This window comes from Monodon monoceros, unplaced genomic scaffold, assembly GCF_005190385.1.
Source record: "Monodon monoceros isolate NGI ecotype Baffin Bay Population unplaced genomic scaffold, NGI_Narwhal_1 Super_Scaffold_12, whole genome shotgun sequence".
NCBI classification, from domain to species: Eukaryota; Metazoa; Chordata; class Mammalia; order Artiodactyla; family Monodontidae; genus Monodon; species Monodon monoceros.
This window is the reverse complement of record NW_021703768.1, coordinates 159,701,289-159,719,257: the sequence shown is the minus strand read 5'-3', so window position 1 is coordinate 159,719,257 and position 17,969 is coordinate 159,701,289. Positions and strand designations below refer to the sequence as shown.

General features: G+C 58.1%; 1 protein-coding gene across 8 annotated transcripts in view; it reads left to right on the top strand.

Annotated features, from left to right (window-relative positions):
- PTPRS (protein tyrosine phosphatase receptor type S) overlaps positions 1-17,969 on the top strand; it is a 161,244-nt gene that overhangs the window by 85,870 nt on the left and 57,405 nt on the right. For 7 of the 8 annotated variants that reach the window (XM_029216688.1, XM_029216691.1, XM_029216690.1 and 4 more), the window contains 2 exons: positions 11,003-11,201; positions 17,804-17,949. In XM_029216688.1, the coding sequence (XP_029072521.1) occupies positions 11,003-11,201; positions 17,804-17,949 (345 nt within the window). Of the gene's footprint in view, positions 1-3,917; positions 4,015-11,002; positions 11,202-17,803; positions 17,950-17,969 lie in introns of those variants that run through there. The other variant, XM_029216692.1, reaches the window with a different exon arrangement.

Here is a 17,969-nt window from a genome sequence, read left to right as displayed (position 1 = left end):
CTGGGCGGGGCAGGCACTGGGCTGGTCCGCACATGCTTGCTGCTCCGGGGCATGAATGCTGAGCTGGGTGGGGAGGGGCCCCGTTGGGCAACCTGGGGCCTGGGAGCCCTGGAGCCCGAGAAAGGAGGAAGCTGCCCAACCAGTTTCTCTCTTGCTCCCAAAACCAAGGGTGTGGAGTTTGGTGGTTGCTCCTAAATGAAATTTTCGGGAATTTTGGCCCCAAATGTGAAGTCAGGGAAGGGATTGGGAGTGGGGCGTCCTGCCCAGGGTGTCCAGGGTGCCGTTTTACCTGGGGCTGCCATATCAGGGAAGGTTTCAAAGGCTTGTGACCATCCCAATGGAATGACCCTTTGCTTGTAAACGATGGGTCACAGCTTCATCTGAGGACATGTCTCTCTGCTGTTTATGCTACAGATCAAGTGAGGTCCCAGTAAACTCTGTGGGCTGGACCCTGGCAAATGGTTGCATACTGGTGATCTCTGTGTACCCATTTAAACACATTGGAGACAGACTGGAAGGAGGCAGTCAGCCTTGGCCTTTGTACTTGCTGTTCCTCCTGCTTGAAACTCTGTTCCCCTAGGAGTTTGTCTGTCTGATGCGCTCAATTCATCCAGGTGTTCTGAGAGGTCCCCCCGGACCCCTCCACGCTTCTAGAGCCTTACAGGTCATTTTATTTTCTTTTTCATGCCTCTCAGTACTTCCAGCCTTATGTTATTGACAATGTTTGTTTCTCTGTGGATGTCTGTCTCTCCTGCTTATCTTGAGCCCTGGGATAAGGCGGGGGAGGGGGGGCGCGTGTGTGGTGCTTGTCATTCCGCTGCTGTGTCTTTAGTGGGCCGGCACACAGTAGGTGCTCGATAAGTGTTTCTGGAAAGAATGAATGAAAATGACCACATGCTAACAGATTCTCTCCAGGAGAGGGGTGGATTGTGGGCCATTTTTATTTTCTTCTTTATGCTGATTTTCCCCAATTTTCTGCTGCACACGCCTATTTTATAATTAGAAGAAAAGTTATTTTGAAAAAAATTATCCCCCCAAATGTCCCAGCTGCAGGAGCTGACGTGATCTAGCCCCATGCTCCATCCCAAGGACAGCTGCCTCCTGGGTGTATACAGAGGACGTAGCAACTGAACGTTTGTGGGCTCCCGGGGTCAGCCCTCGGGGGCACTGGGTGGGCAAAGCAGTCAGGGAGGGCTTCCTGGAGGTGGCAGCCCTAACCTTCAAGGGGCTCAGGCCAGAGTTGTCAAGGTGCTCATCTTGAGTCCCCTCTTTAACTTGCACCCTACAGCCAGTCCTTTAGAAAATTTCCTTGCCTCTGCCTTCATAATCTATCCAGAATGTACATGCTTCCCGCACGCCCCTCTTCTCTGCCTCCACCTGATCAGTTCCCTCATTGCTTGCCTGAACCTGTGCAGTCACCTCTGCCCTGGTACCCCGGCTCCCCCCACCCCCAGTCTGTCCTCCTCTGCCCACTGCCCTCCAGGGCTCCCACCTCCCTCAGGGTAGACTAAGGCCCTGCAAGACCTCCCCCTGTCCCTTCCCTGCCCTCCCCTCCTCCACTCTGCTCCAGCCACACGGGCCTCTTTGCTGTCCTTCACCGTGCCTGTCACAGTCCTGCCCCAAGGCCTTTGCACATGCTGTGCCCACTGCCTGGATCACTCCTCGGAAACATCCATACTTCCTTCAGGTCTTACTCATGTCACCTCCCCACTCCCTGACCCTCCGTTTTTTTGTTTTTTTTTTTTTTCTTCTGTACGCGGGCCTCTCACTGCTGTGGCCTCCCCCGCTGCGGAGCACAGGCTCCGGACACGCAGGCCCAGCAGCCATGGCTCACGGGCCCAGCGCTCCACAGCATGTGGGATCCTCCCGGACCGGGGCACAAACCCGTGTCCCCCGCATCAGCAGGCGGACTCCCAACCACTGCGCCACCAGGGAAGCCCTGACCCTCCCTTTTAACACTGCATCCCACCCCATGCGTCCCCTCTTCCCCCGGTTTGTTCATCTTCATAGCAATTCTGCACGAGCCCTTTGCCTGGGCATCACCCTGCAAAGCACCTACTATGCTTCTGGGGGCGTTTTCTGAGGGCCCCACTGTGTGTCCTGCCATGCTGGGGGAGGTTCTGTCAGTTTCACCTCCACGTTGACCCAGAGCACCTCCTGTGTGCTTGCCACATGGTGCTGTGGCGCCAGGGGTCCCACCTCCATGAAGCACCAACTGTGGGCCTCCCAGGGTTAGGGCTGTGTGTGGGAGGGGAGATGTTGGAGCATCTCGTGTTTAGCAGCACCTACTGTGTGCTCCATGTAGAAGGGGCAGGTAGAGAGTCTGCACGCGGACATTCACAGAGCACTTACTCTGTGCTCGGTGCTTTGAGGACCCCAGTGCACGCCTCCCCAGTGCCAGGGGAGGTGGGATTATATGCTCTATTTTGCAAAGCGAGGGACTGAGGCGCCGGACTGGAAAGGGCAGATCACCCAGGGGAGGGTGCATTTGGTGCTGGGGAGAGATGGGGGGTGGACATGCCAAGGCAGCCATAGCAGGGCGTGGATGGACCACCTTGGGAAGTGAGTCGTCCCTGTCCCTATCTGGGGTGCCTCGGGGCTCAAGCAGCTGCCTGGGTGCCGCCCATCAAAGCCCATGTTCTTTGTCCCACTTCTAGATGCTGGGGCCTGTCTGTCTCCAGCACTGCCGTTTCCTCCTGGGCTTTAAATTTATAGTGATTTGTCATTTTCTGGCTCCAGGCCTCTGTAGCATTGTGGGTAAGGACGCTTAGCCTCTGGACCCAAACATTGGTTCGAATCGCTGTTCTTCCTGACCTTGGTAATCTCTCTCTATTCCTCCCTAACCCCTTTGGTTAATGGGGCTGATTGATGGCGGGGTGATGTGAGCCGTCACAGGGCTTGGAATATACTAAGATCTCAGTACACGTAGGCTATGGGAGTCGTCCAGAGCACTAATGGTGGAACTGATCCCAATTCGCCAGAGATGGGATCAGATGGGGGGAACGCCTCCCTCCTCGCACCGGCGGCTGCCCTTGGGTCTCTGTCAGGGTCCCTACCCCTCCCTGACGCTTCCCCGCCAGCTCCCAGGACCTGCTGGGGCTCGGCGTTCCCGGCCTCTCCCTTGGAGTTTTCAAACCCGCTCCGGGCAGCAGCGCCGGCCAGGATTGGCTGCCTGGGTGGGGACGCCCCTTCTCCTCCCCCCCCCCCCCCCCCCCCCCGCTCGGGATCGGGTGTCTCGGGCCTGGCACGGTGGCCCCATCTGTTTCCAATCTGGCCCTGCGCTCTCCGCCCCCTCAGGGTTGTGGCTAAGGTTGAGGCTTCTGCCACGGTGTCCCCGTTCATCCCCCCCCAGACCCCAACTGGACTCCCAGCAGGAGAGAAGCCTTTTTGTGCCTTTGCCCCTCCCCCACACTGTGGGTTTCTGTGTTTGTAGGGGGCGCGGCCTCTGCCATCCAACCCAGACTGGGAGGGGATCTTCTGCCCCTTCTTCGACCTCCTGTATTTGGGTGTGTTTGGGGAGCTCTCTGCCGCCCTGTCCAGCATCCAACCCTTTCATCCGTTGCCATGGCCGTGATCAGCGCCTGGAAGGGAAGGGGGAGTAGGGTAGGGGATCCCTCTGGTATCAGGCTTCCAAAGGGAGGGTCCTGAGCTGTGCCACTGGGGGCACCCTCTTATGTATGTGCACATTGCGGGGGACACAGTGACCTCCTTGGAGGCCTCCCCGACACAGGACCCCCATCCACGTAGGATTTCAGTGCCCGCTGATCTGGGTCCCGACTGGTCCCCCGCCCTACTTCCGGCCGGGCCCGCCCGAGGCTCGCTCTGGGGGCCCCCTCCCCGGGCCCACCCCCTGGCCGCCCCGCCCCTGGCCCCGCCCCGCCCCGCCCCCAGGCCGAGCTCGCTGCGCCTCGGCGTCTCCGAGTTCTCGCTGCGCTCCGAGCGGACCCTGGGTAGGGCTGCAGCGGGCACGGCCGAGGCAGCGTGGGGCCCGGGCCCCGATTTCTGAGCCGTAGGGTGAGTGCGTCGGTACCCCCTTCCACCTCGAGGCCCAGTCTGCACTGGCCTTTGTCCATCTCCTGGCCCTCCACCCCGGGTTCCCCCCATACCCCCTCCCCGCGCGGCCTGGCCCAGCTGCCCTCCAGGGGTAGCTCGAGCCCGCCGCTGCCTGGCGCGCCGCCCCACCCCGTTCAGGCCGGTCGCTCTCGTACTTTGGAAAACTCCAGACCGTTATGCTCTGTGGGGTCCCCTCCCCCACCTGGCCCCCAGCCCGACCTCTTCCCCCACCTCCTGGGGGCGGAGCCAGGCTGGGGCAGCCTTCGCTGCCAGCCGTGAGGGGGGGGGCGGTGCTCTGATAGCGGGTGGGTGCTTTGGCATCCTTCCTTCCGCTGGGGACCCGCTCCGCGGAGGAGGTGGCAGAACTGCTGGGCTGGGGGTGGGGGGTTAGTGGCTGGGATCCCTGCTCTTAGCTACTCCCCAGAACTCACAGAAAGTTTTCCTCTCTCACTTTGTCCCTGCGCCCCTCAGGCTTATGGACTCCAGATCGATGCTGTGCTTAGTCGGGGCTTTAATAAACTGAGGGGTTGGGCAGGCATATCAGCTCCCACCGTCCCACTTTCCATACCTGTCTCCAAGCTCCATGCCTCTGAACTCCCCCATTATTGCCTGGAGAATCCTGCTTCCCAGGGTTCCTACTCAGAGTCCTGGGCGACCTTAGAGGGGCTTCCTGTGACTCCTGGGCTAACCCTCCTTGAGCCTCACCTCCATCCCTCAAGGCTTGAGCAGACATCCCCCCACCCCCAACCAAGAGCAGATGTAAGCTGCACCTGGAGGCCATGTCTATGTTGGCCTCTGCTGCCTGTGGCGGCTCCTTCTGGCCTCAGTTTCCCTCTCTGAAATGGACATGACCACAGGAGTGGTATGGGTAAAGTGTCAAATAGGGCCAGGCATGTAGTAGGCATCTAATAAATGCACGTTCCTAGGGTGGGGAGAAGACTCCCATCCTGGAGGATGATGGGTCTGTGACAGGAGAAGAGCTGGGATGGGAGACACCGGTGCTGAGGGAGCCCAGAGGGGACCCTGGTCCCTCCTGCGGCATCCAAGAGGGCTTCCTGGAGGAGGTGCCAGCTCAGCCGAGACCTGAGGATGAGCGTGAAGGCTGAGGTCTGATGGAGAACGAGGAATGGTGCGCTGGGTGGAAGGAGGAGCATGCACAAATATCCTTGTGTGAGCCAGAAGGCAGTGAGTAGGGACACCCATAGGGCAAACAGGGCAGTCGGGGTGCAGCATGATGGAGTCGGCAGTTCTGGAGGCTGAGGTTAAGAATCTAGATTTCAATGGATTTTGATGGAAGCCATGGAAGGTTTTAGAGCAGAGGAGGGGCAGAGTCAAACACAGCTACTTCCAGCCCCAGGGTTGGGGGGGTCAAGACTGGGCAGAGGAGGGGTCCCAGGGCTGGGGGAAGAGTCCAGTCTCAGCCTGGGGTGGGTAGGTCTGCGGCTACGGCTTGAAGGATGAGTTGACAGGTGGGCCCCCTGGAAGTAGGACCTGTATTAAGAAAGGACCAGAGGTGGACCGGTGCATTCTGAGAACTGTGGTGACCTGTGGGAAGAAGCAGCAGGGCAAGCCCAGGACACTGAGCAGAGGCGCTGGGGAGCCCTGGCAGGTGTGAGCAGCAGGGCAGGGGTGCACCCAGATCTTGGTGTTTCAGGCTCCTCCACGAAGCCGGCGTGGGGGACATGCTGGCAGGGGCCATCCTGGCAGGCTGGGCACCCGGGGAGCGTGGACTCTGGGCTTGATTGAGAGCTGGTCTCTGGCCTCTAATCTTAACCCAGCCCAGCCCCTCCATGCTGCGTGACCCTCCGTGTGCAGGTAGCCCTCTCTGAGCCTCAATTTCCTCTGCTGTCAAACAGAAGGAAGCACGGGGAACATTTAAGAGGGCTGGGCACGTGGAGGGGGGCACGTAGCTGGCGTTACCCATTACTCCCTCTGGGGCTGGGCCTGGCTTCCCAGCTGCCCTGCCCATCAGCTCCTGGCGGTGGGGACCCTTGGGGACAGCACTCAATCCAAATCGATAGTCAGCTAAAGGCAGATCCCTCAGCCCTGGTCCTAGCCCATTCCAGGAAGGTGGCAGGGCCAGTCCCACCCGGCTACATCCTGAGCCTGTTGCCCGGTGGGGGAACACTGAGGCCCCAGGAGGGGGAGGGGCTTGACCAGAGCCCCTTGGAGCCCACCAGGGGCTACCGAGCTAGAGCTTGGACCCTGTCTCACACTTTGGGGACACAGCAACCCAGGGAGGCTGGAGACCCGGATCCTGCCCTCCAGGGGCTCTGAGGCCCTGGGAAAGGGGTTCCAGGCAGCAGGAAAGTCCCCTGGCCCTGAAGGGGGGCTTTGGGGCTGGAGAGGTGTGGGGCGTTGGTGTGAGGGCGGAGACGTTGTGTGTCCCTAGGGGGCTTTTCCTTCAGCCCCGCTGCCAGTGTCACCCACCTCTCCTTCCCCTGGCCCCGGGAAGTCCCTGAGAGTCAGGGTTGTGCAGGTGAGCCCCTAGACCCCCAGGACAGACCAGACCCTCAGGCAGGGCAGGGAGAGGCAGCCCAGAGTCCTCAGGCCCTGGGACACCCGGCCCCATACGAGTGACACAGAGCCTATTTGCTGCCTAGTCCTGTGTCATAATCACTCTTTTATGCTCCCTGCTTTGCGTGGGCACACAGAGCTGGCTCCAGGATCGCGTGACCTGCACCCCGGCACCTGACTGGAATGGGTGCCCACTCACCCCCTGTGAAGGTCTGGGAGCCCCCAGAGGCCATCCAGCAGGCCGCACCGGGCCCAGAGAGGGTCGTCCACTTTCCTGAGGTCACACAGTGGCCAGGGAAGGACACAGTCCTGTGTAAACGTGGTCTCTGGAACCAAGGCCCCAGCCAGCCAGGGGTCCTTGATAGTCCCCGCTCCTTTGTGAACCTCAGTTTCCTCATCTGTGCAAGACGGGCACCCACCTCTGCCCGGCTGCTGGGAACAGATGGTGGCAGCTCTGCGCCTGGCACAGAGGTGGGCAGGGACCCTTCCGGGGCTCTGGGTTCCAGGTCCAGAGGCCACTCCCTTCCCTCCTCCCCATTCCCTGCCCAGCCTCATTTCCCACCCAAGTTATTTCCTGTGACTCCCATCGGTGGCTGTTCCCTTCTTAATGGCCACGTTCATCCTCCAAGAACTTGGGGGTTGCCGCGTCATGCAGCTCTGAGGCACCTACCTCAGTTTCCCTTTCTCAGCAGTGGGGAGGCTGATGGCTCAGGCTGCTTTACTGCAAGACCTGTCAGAGAGGAGGCTTGGTGTGGTGCCAGCCTGGCCACATCCCCTCCTGCCCAGAGCTGCCTAGGGTTCCTTGTTCTGTGGGTTCAGTGTGTGGCCACCGCTCTGCCCTAATCTCTCCCCATCTCCCTGCTAGGACCGCTCAGTATTGCTTCTTGTCCTTCCTTGTGCTGTTCCTTCTGTGGAGACACCCACCCCCATTCCCATTCACCCTTTAATTCTCAGTCAAGTCATAATATTAACATTATATCTGGAGGCAGAGAGGTCCAGGCAGAGGGTACCAACCCGTGCAAAGGCCCTGGGGTAGGACCGTGCCTGGCATGTGGGAGGAACAGCCAGGAGGCCCGCGTGTCTGGAGCAGAGGGAGCGAGGGGGAGAGAGGGAGGAGGGGAGGGCAGGGAGGGGACAGAGCAGGTCGTGCAGGACCTCGTGGGCATCAGGGAGGGCTTGGACTTTTACCACCAAAGGAGGAGGGATGGGACCTGACTCGGGTGCTAATAGGTGCCCTCTGGCAGGCACTGAGGGGAAGACAGACGGGGTGGCGGGTGGCATGGCAGGAGATGACTCCGTTGGTCCAGGTGAGCAATGAGGGGGCTGGACCGGGTAGAGGCAGAAGAAGGGGTAAGAATTAGACAGTCTCAGCCTAGATTTTGGAGACAGAGCTGACAGAATTTGCTTATATTCTCCCCCAACCCCTTGCAGGGGAGCCTACCCCTGGTCTTGCAGGAAGCCGGAAGAGGTGGGAGGGTCTGGGGCTTTGCCATGGCAAGTTCTTCCAGGGAGAATGGGGGCCTAAGAGACCCAGGAACTTTTTTTTTTTTTTTGGCTGTACCTCACGGCATGTGGGATCTTACTTAGTTCCCTGACCAGGGATCGAGCCCACACCCCCTGCGTTGGAAGCGCAGACCGATAGGGAAGTCCCAACCCTGGAACTTTTAACTTTCTGTGTTCTGCCTGATCCTTTCCACCCTGGATTTGTCCCACACCTCCCACCCCCATTCCTGCTCCAGGCCTTGAAAGCCCCCGTGCCGTGTACTCCCCCGGCCCAGCAGGCTGGAATGACCTCTTTTGGGGAGTTGGGAGCTGATGGCTGGGCCCCGCCTGTTCCTGGATCAGCCCCATCCTGCCCAGTAATTGGGAAGGTGGGGCTGCAGGAGCCAGGGGGTAATTAGGGGCCTCCTTTTTAGAAGGCGGCTGCCCCTGGCTCCAATGGGGCATAGGGGGTGGGGGAGGCATCGTGGCCAGGGCCACGTGACCCCTGCCCATGCCAGCTGGCATCGGAGGTGAGGAGACTAGAGCAGGGGAGTCACACACACACCCGCCCGCCCCGGGGTGGTGGGTTTGAGCCCCTCCGTGTTAAAATTCTACCTCGGTTTCCCCAGATGCTCTGTGCGGGCCTGGGCAGCCGATCCAAGTGGTCTGGGCCAGAGCTGAGCCCCCTCCCCAGATGTGGCCAAGCTGATGTGCATCTGTGGGCGGGACCAGCTGCTGCGGTCACCCTGGCCCCAGCTGGGACCTTCACCGTCCTCATCAACCACTTGTGCTCTTAAAGGGCCCATGGTTGGGTCCCAGTGTGTATCTGTGGTCTGACTGTGCGCCTGCCTGTCTGTGCACGTGCATGTGAGTGAGGGGGATCTGACGCTACGTGTCAGTGTGCATACTCTCTGGCTGGGTGCAGGTTTGCTCTGCTGACTGCCCATCTCTGTAGCCCCACTGTGTGCCCGCATCCGAGTCTGTGAGCCGTGTGTTTGTACCTGCCATGCCCTGTGGAGCTCCAGTGTGCCTCTGTGTTCATGCTTGCCTGTAGCCCAACCGTGTATGTGTATTGCCTGCCTGACCGTGACCCTGTGTGTATATCTCATCTGGCTGTGTGTCTGTGGTCTTGGCATGTACCTGTGTGTCTCTGACCTGACTGCTTGTGGTCAGACTGTGTATATATGTATTATCTGCCCCATTGTGACCCTTTGTCTGTATCTTGTCTGATTCTTTGTGTCTGGGGTCTGATTTTGTGCCTGTCCATGTTTGTGGTCTGTGTGTCAGTTTTATTGGCCTGACTACACATGTGGACCCATCTCTGTTGCCTGACTGTACAAATACATCTGTGACTATGTCTGGTCTCCCTGTCTGTCTGTGGTCTGACCGTGTGTCTGGGTCTGTCTGTGGCTGGCCTGTGTGCAAGCATCCTCCTTTTCTGTCTGGTCTGACTGTCCATGGTCTGACTGTGTGCCCGTTGAGTGCCCCTATCCCCACCCCCCTCATCCCACCTTCTCCACTCTCCACCCTGGGCCATGACCCGGCCACCACCAGCCCAGCCTTCCCCTGGGGCCACTCTGGGGCTGGGCGTGGTGACCACAGCTGGATATTTTGGGAGCCAGAAACACAGGGGCTGCCCCATGATTACGTGGCACCCGTCCCCGTGGCCATGGTGCGGACCCGCCTGGGGCATGGCCTGGGGTGGGTGTCTAAGGTTGACCCGGCCGCGGGGGCCTCATCCTTGGGCCTCCTCCTGCCCCCGCTTCCACCCTGGCCCTGGCCAAAGTGGAGAGGGGGCCATCCTATGGTTTGGCCCCTGAGAAGGACCCTTCTGCCCTAGAGGAGTTTGGATTCTCGCCGGAGAAACAGGCGCTGGGTGATGAACATTCTCACTTGATTTGCAGACTGGGGTAAATGCTATGAAGGATGATCTCCGTCGTTTCTGAAGCCGTGGGATGTGGAATTGGGGGTGGGGGCTGACCTGCCAGGGGCAGGGAGGGCTTCCAGAGGAAGTGACGGTGGAGCTGAGACCTGTCGCGTGGTAGTGTGGGGACAGCATTTCCAGCAGAGGACACAGCAGGGTGTGCCTGAGCTGGGACTGTATGGCTGCATCTCCCGTGAGAGAGGGGACGAGACCAGTAGGCGCAGCTTCCTCTGGGGCTGACGGGAGCCATGGGAGGTGTTAGAGCAGGGCAGGGACGGACAGGTGTGTTTGCGGGGAAGGTCCGCCTGGTGGCCGAATGGGCAGATTTGTAGGGACTGTCAGCAGTGTTAGCTGGAGCCTCTTCCTTCGGGTGGGCGGTCCAGCCTGCGAAGGGGGGGAAATTAGATGTTCAGAGCGCTTTCTAGAGGGGTTGCTCAGTCCTGGTTTGGGGCTCAGTCTGGGGTCGGGAGCTCAGCCAGGGGTAAGGGCTGTCTCAGTCTGTTCTGGCTGCTATAACAGAATGCCATAGACTGGGTGGCTTATAAACAACGCACATCTCTCACGGTTCTGGAGGCCAGAAGTCCAAGATCAGGGTGGTGGCAGAATTGGTGTCTGGTGAGAACCTGCTTCCTGATTCACAGACGACCATCTTGCTATGTCCTCACATGGTGGCGGGGAGCGAGGAGGGAGTTCTCTGGGTCTCTTTATAAGGGCACTAATCCCATTCACAAGGGCTCCACCACATGACCTAATCACCTCCCAAAGGCCCCTAAGACCATCACACTGAGGGTTAGGTTTCAACATAATAACTTGGGGGGGGGACACAACATTCAGTTCATCGTGGGGGCTCAGCGCTTTCTTTCTGCCCCATCGTCGCCCCCTGACCCTCCCCCATTGTCCTGTAACCCTCACCCTCTCATCCCGTGACTCTCCCCTGCCCCTCTGTGATCCTCCTGCTGCCTCCCCCATGAAGGCCCCCTGGATTCCCCTGCTCCCCTCTCACGGCCCCTCTTTTTGTCTCTGCAGACGCTGCCCCGACTGACGCTTGGCTTGAGGCCTCCCTGTGAGGGACCGTGGGGGGGGGGCATCCCCCCTCCAGGGCCAGAGGTTGGAGGTTGCAGGTCACGGCCGAGCATGGCGCCTGCCTGGTGCCATGGTGTGGCATCTGTGGTTGGTCCCATGGGCCTCCTCGTGGTCCTGCTGGTAGGAGGCTGTGCCACAGAAGGTAAGTGTGGGCGTTTTGAGTTTGCATGTGCACGTGTGAACACGTGTCCCCACCCCACCCCCCCGGGGGGGGTGGGGAGGGCACTGGTTTTGCCGTGCAGAGCCTCTGTGCTCTGTGAAAGAGGCCGAGTAGAATGCTTGCTGTGCACTGGGTCCTGAGAGGTGCAGAGGTGAATAACAAGAATGGTATGAAAAAGCAGTCATAGTGACAGTGATGACAGTGTCTGTTTGCCCAGCGTTGAATCTGCACCAAGCCCAGTGCTAAATGCAGGCTTTACCTGCTTCATCTCCCTCCACCTCACAGAACCCAGCATGCTAGTTTCATTACCATCCCCATTTTTCCATTGAGAGAAACCAAAGCTCAGAGGGGACTGGGGCTTACTTGAAGTCACTCCTGAGGTAGCCACAGAGTTTTCCTTCCCTTGCCACAGGTGGAAATACCAGCACCCAGTTCGTAGACACACAGGCAATCAATCAAACCTTCCCAGGCGGAGCCAGGGGAGGCTTCTTGGGAGAGAGGGCATTGGAGCTGGGGTTTTGTGGGTGTATAGGAGTTTACCAATAGAAAGGGCATTGCTGGCGAAGGTGTTAGCACACAGAAAGGCCTGGAGGTGAAGAAAGATGTTGGTGTAGTTTGGGGATGGGCAAGGCTGTGCTTCTGGCAGTAACATGGAGAGGATGAGAGTCAGTCCTAGTCCTAATGCCACGGTCTATCCCAGAGGAGCCTAGAGGAGGTGTCATTAGGCTGATGGGGACACAAAGGGTCAGGTCAGCAGGGAAAGAAACTGGGATCTGTTGTTAGGCTGGGTTTGAATCCTGACTTCGCTGCTAACCTGCTGTGTGACCTTGGGCTAGTGACTCAACCTCGCTCCGCGGCCATTTCTACCTTGACAGAATGAAGCTCAGCATCATCCATCTCCCAGCATTCCTGGGACAAGGACACACGATAAGCCCCTGCACGCTGCTTGCACACAGTAGGTCCACAATCCCGGGTTACCACGAGCATGGTAATTATTGCCCCTGGATGAGAACACCAGAGACATACACACCTGCCTCATCCATCCGTGCTTTTCCTCGTTTTTATATTATTTTGTAGTAACTGCCTAACACATTCAGATCAGCCACCACCACCTGATGAGATGGAGGCTATTCTCCCCACCCCCACTGTACAGATGGGGAAACTGAGGCACAGTGAGGTTACGTTTTACAGCCAGGAATCGGCCAGTCTGCCTGGTGCCAGAGCCTGGGTTGCTACCCATCACCCCACACAGCCAGGCGTGCCTGGGCTGCGATCCATCTGGTCACCTCCCGGGGCCTGTGTCTTCTGTGCTCTATTCCTTGCAGTGGGAATAGTGGGCCGAGGACTGAGCAGTTTTAGCTTTTCATTCATTCACTTAACGCAGGGTTTCCCCTGCCCTCGGCACTGCTGAGGTCGGGGCCAGAGCATCCTCAGGGAGTGGGGGACCGTCCTGGGCACTGTGGGGTGCGGAGTAGCATCCCTGGCCCCATCCCCTCGATGGCACCCCCACGTGACCACCACTGATTTAACTTACACTAGTGGAATAAATCATATATTTACGACTTTGACATCTTGCTCCAGTGATAATTAACCAGCCTTGGGCAGGATGCTGAGATCATTCCCATTGACAGGTGAGGAAACTGAGGCTGCAAAGTGACCACTGTGAGGAGGGGGTAGAGATCCCAGAGTTTGGAGGCTATCCTGTCCTGAGTTCGAATCCTCGCTCTATCGTGTGACCATGCGTGGGGCTGTGCTCTCATTCATTCAGTGGGTTTTTCATAAGCACCTACTGTGCGCCAGGCACTGGTTTAGACCTGCGAGACAAAACAGATATCCCACCCCCCCGTTTTTTTTTTTTTTTTTTTTTTTTTTTTGTGATACGCAGGCCTCTCACTGCTGTGGCCTCCCCCGTTGCGGAGCACAGGCTCCGGACGCGCAGGCTCAGCGGCCATGGCTCACGGGCCCAGCCGCTCCGCGGCATGTGGGATCCTCCCGGACCGGGGCACGAACCCGCGTCCCCTGCATCGGCAGGCAGACTCCCAACCACTGCGCCACCAGGGAAACCCCCCACCCCCTTTTGGAGCTGATAATCTTGAGGGAGAGACACCGAGTGTGCTGGATGGTGGATGTGCCCGGGAGCAAGATAAACAGGAAGGGAGATGAGAGCATGAGTGGAGGTTTAGGGACTGCATTTCAAATGGGTGGGAGGGCATCGGGGAAGGTCACACCGAGGAGATGACATCTGAACAGAGACCTAAAGGAGCTGGGGAGTGCACCCCATGCGTGTCTAGGGGGAAGGTGTCCTGGGCAGAAGGCATAACCTGTGCAAAGGTCCTGGGGCAGAACTGTGCCTGGTGTGTTGGAGGAACAGTGAGGAGGCCCGTGTGTCTGGAGCAGAGTGAGCGAGGGGGAGAGAGGGAGGAGGGGAGGGCAGGGAGGGGACGGGGCAGGCTGTGCAGGGCCTTGTGGGCAGCAGAGAGGATGTGGCTTGTACCCCAGGGAGGTGGGAGCCCTGGAAGGCTGTGGGCAGAGGAGGGGCAGGTCCTGACCAAGGTGCTCACAGGTGCCCTCTGGCTGCTGAGGGAGGACAGACTTGAGGCTGGGGAGGACAGGATGGGGGGATGCCAGGGCAGAGGAGACTGCAGTGGTCCAGGTGAGCCATGAGGGAGTGTGACCCAGGCTATCAGCACGGGGCATGTAGCCAGGGCTAGCTCCGTGGATGCTCCCTCAGTGAGCCCTGAAATTCTTTTTTTTTTTTGGCCACACTGCGTGTAGCATGTGGGATCTTAGTTCCCTGACCAGGGATCGAACCCATGCCCCCTGCAGTGGAAGTGCAGAGTCCTAACCAATGGACCGCCAGGGATTTCCCCTGGAATTGTTACTACTGTATCCCTTTAGGTGTTGGTAGTGGCCTAGACTCAAACCCAGGTCTCCGTCTCCGAAGCTGGGGCATCTTGACCCCAGGAGGTGGTCTGTTTAGCAGGAACCCTGTCATCTGGGGGCCAGCAGAGGGGCTGTGGGCACCGTGATTGGCACTGCCAGCTTCAAGGAGTAGCCCAGGTCCTCAGGAAACCATTCGGGTGGGGCTGTCAGGTGGTAGAGAGCCCGGGCAGGCAGCTGATATGTCCACCATCCAGCACCAAGAGGAGTGATTTCTGCCCTAAAAACAGCTTCTGGTCCTGTGGGGCCTTCCCAGGGTGCTGTGCGGCCAGTCCAGGCTGGGTTGGAGGGGACTGGTGGGTGGGTCTCCAGCTGTGGCACCAGATTTTTCTCTGCAAAATCTGAAATGGAAAAACAGAAATCAGGCCAAGCCCCTCCCAGGCCCTGCGCTGTTGGCGTCGCCACTCTGAACCTCGGTCTCTTCATCTAAGAAACAGGAACACCCAGGGTGCTCTCCATCACTGAAGACCCACAACCCTGTATATCAGGTGTACTATTTGCAAGGCTTTGGGAGCCAAATAGGACCAGGTTGGAACCTTAGCTCTTGCCCATCACAAGCTGAGTGACTGGGGGCCAGTCGCTCACCCTTTCTGAGCCTCGGAATAGAGCTGAGGGTGAGAACAAGCCCAGCACAAAAGGAGCGCTTGCTTGCCACAGGCTGCGGCCATACCCCAGTGTGTCTTTCTTATGTCTGGGGCCCCTTTGCCAAGAAGAGGAAGGGAGGGTTTGTCCAAATGAGAGAATCTAAGCATCCACAGGAAATATCCTAATGGGGGTGCAGCGGGCGGAGAAAGCTCTTCTGGGCTGGCTGGGGTCCCCGAGCTGCCTGGAGTAAGCTGAGAGGCGTCTGCCCTGCAGCGAGGGGGCGCCAGGGAGCGAGTGGGCAGCTTCATCGGGCCCAGTATTAGGCAAGCATCAAGGTTCAAAGCCCCAGTTTTTCAGGGGTCACCGGGCACAGAGAAGTGGTGTGGCGGGGTCCCAAGGAGTGGGGTCTGTTTCATGCCCACCCTGCCAGGTGGCACATAACCAAGTATTTCAACCCAGTGTGATCGGGGCTGTGATGGAAGGGGGCGCCCATGGAAGGATGGGGACAGAGGGGGTCCTGACCCGGCCAGTGGTAATCCAAGAAGGCTCCCTGGGGGAGGTGCTGGCTGAGCTGAGGTTGAAGCCGCCAGATGAAGAGAGGAGGAGGGACAGCACGGGCTCCCATCGTGTCTCGTTTCCCGGATTGGAGGGTGCTCGGGGTGTCTTCCCGGCTCCGAGTCATAAAAAGGCAGCTGGATGCTTCTCACTCCCTGCAGCCCGCTTCTGCCCTTCCTTCCAGTGGCTCCCCAGGGAGGATTTTTCCCCAGAAGCGAGATTCCTGACCTGACCACAGAGACTTCCCCCCATGACCTTGGCTGGGGACCCACATGGCCCCATTCCTGTAGGAGAGGCAACCCAGGCAAGGCAGAGCCAGAGAGGCAGGCCCAGTCCAGGGCTCAGCGTGGAGCAAAAACGTCGAAATCAGGCTCGGGGCCTGGAGGTGAGAGGAACAGAAGACGTGGGCTTGGGGACTGATAGACCCAGGATCCAACCCTGTTGCTGTCATTTCTGAGCTGTGTGACGTCATGCAAGCTCATTAAACTCCCTGAATCTGTACAATCCCATCTGTACAGTGGAATCAACAATCACTTCCCCAGTAAGATACACAGGATTTGAGGGAGCCCACTGATGCCTGCATGCAGTGGGTCTGCTGATCTCTCAGAGAGGTGGCCAGTGTAGACTTACATGGTCATATCAGTGGGAACACAGCCTGGAATGAGGGAGGTGAGGCCAGTCAAGGCGCTGAGACAGGGACTCTCTTTTGTTCAAAGCCCAGCCTGAGTCACAGATGGGAGAAATTGGGCTCTGTGGCACCCAGACTTGGAACCTGAGGCCTCCTTGAACCTCTCGGCACTTCTGAGCAGCCAGAACTTCCTAGGTGAACCTGAGTGGCTCAGCGCTCAGAGGCCTGGCCTTGCTCAAGCTTGAGTTGTTCATCCTCTCTCTGCCTCTCCTCAGAGCCCAAACTTTTACTTACTTAATATATTTCTTTAATTGGCTCACCTTTCTATTCAAACCTTACAAAAATAATAATTTCAGTTTATCTTCAAATAGTTCTAAATGTAAAAAAGTTACCAGGGTATGAAGCCTTCTTTCCCCTGTGTCCAGCCACCTGCTTTCTCCTCCCAGAGGCAGCTGTTGTTTCTGTGCGTGCGCACGCGCGCGCGCGCACACACACACACACACACACACACACACACACACACTTTGCCCATTCTCATTTTTCTCATCACACAAACAGGAGCATTTACTATACTTTTTACCCCTCACTTTTTGTCCACTTCATAGTGTATCTTGCTGTTCCTGTCCTAGAAGTTCGTTACAAAAGCATTCTTGTCCCTTTTTACAGCTGCATAGTATTCCACTTAGTGGGTGGCCCAGTGTTCATTTAATCATCCCCTTTTGTTGTTTCCTTGGATATGTAGGTTGTTTCCCTCAGGACCTTGTAAGTATGTTGCAGCCCTTGGGTCTGTCGGTAAAACTCTCAGAAGTAACTGAATTCATTTTATGGGATACATTGTAGCATATTACTGTGGATGGAAATCCAGTATCCCTTTGGGCGATTCAGAGGTTACTGTGAAAAGTCAATAAAAAAAGAGGACAATTGAACTCTCAGGTACCGTAGCCTGTTCCAGGTGCAGAGTTGAGGCTGTGTAGGCATCAAAGACATAGTAGCTCCCACTTGAGACTTTCCTGGGGAGACTTAGCACATCAGATCATCATGAGGGGCAAAGGATGGGGGCACAGGACCAGCCCGGTTCAAATCCCCGCTCAGCCACTGGCTGGCTGTGTCGAAGCAAGTGCCTTGCCTGGTCTGTGCCTTGGTTTTCTCGAGTGTGAAATGAGGATCACGGTGGCTCTGCCCCCCAGCACTGTCAGAAGGATGTGATGTTGCTGAGTGTACACCATCCGCATACGGTAGGCGCTCAATAAGCACTTGCTGTAGTGGTTGGCAGCATCCGATCCCCCATTTTCAGCTCTGGCCTCCAGCTCTGACTCCTTGTGTTTGGACACCTCCCACAGATGAAGAGGCTGGAGCCCTGGGTTCGATCTCTGGTCTGGCTCTGACCTCAGGTCCCTTGGTCACCCCTCTGCTTCCCTGCTTGATGCCTCAGTCTCCCCGCATGTCCTATCAGGGATTGGTTAGACCAAGTCCTCTCCTCCCAAGTCTTTTTAAGATCAAGGACCCTCCATAGTTTGGCTGGTCACTACTGAGGGCCTTCAGGGGCTGAATTTAGGGACCCCAAAGTCTCAGGGGTATCCCCTCTCACCTTCTCCTGTGGCACTGGGTCTGAGCAGGTGTGCCTACGTGAGGTGTGTCCTCGTGTGAGTATGTGTGGCAGTTGTATCCGGGTGGGGGGGTGGAGGTGCTGGGCAGGGCCCGGGGTGCCCACAGTGGGCAGTGGTATCATTTCTTCTTCTCTCCAGCCCTCCTATTGGGCCCACATGGTATCTCTGTGTCCGGACGGAGGATGGAGGGCATGTTTACCTGGCCCCATAGGGTCCTTGTCACGTGCCCTGGCCCACCAGAGCCCCCCCGCTTCCTGCTCTCTCCCCAGAGCCCCCCAGGTTCATCAAAGAACCCAAGGACCAGATTGGCGTGTCAGGGGGCGTGGCCTCCTTTGTGTGTCAGGCCACTGGAGATCCCAAGCCACGCGTGACCTGGAACAAGAAGGGCAAGAAGGTCAATTCGCAGCGCTTTGAGGTGAGTCAGGGGGAGGGGGG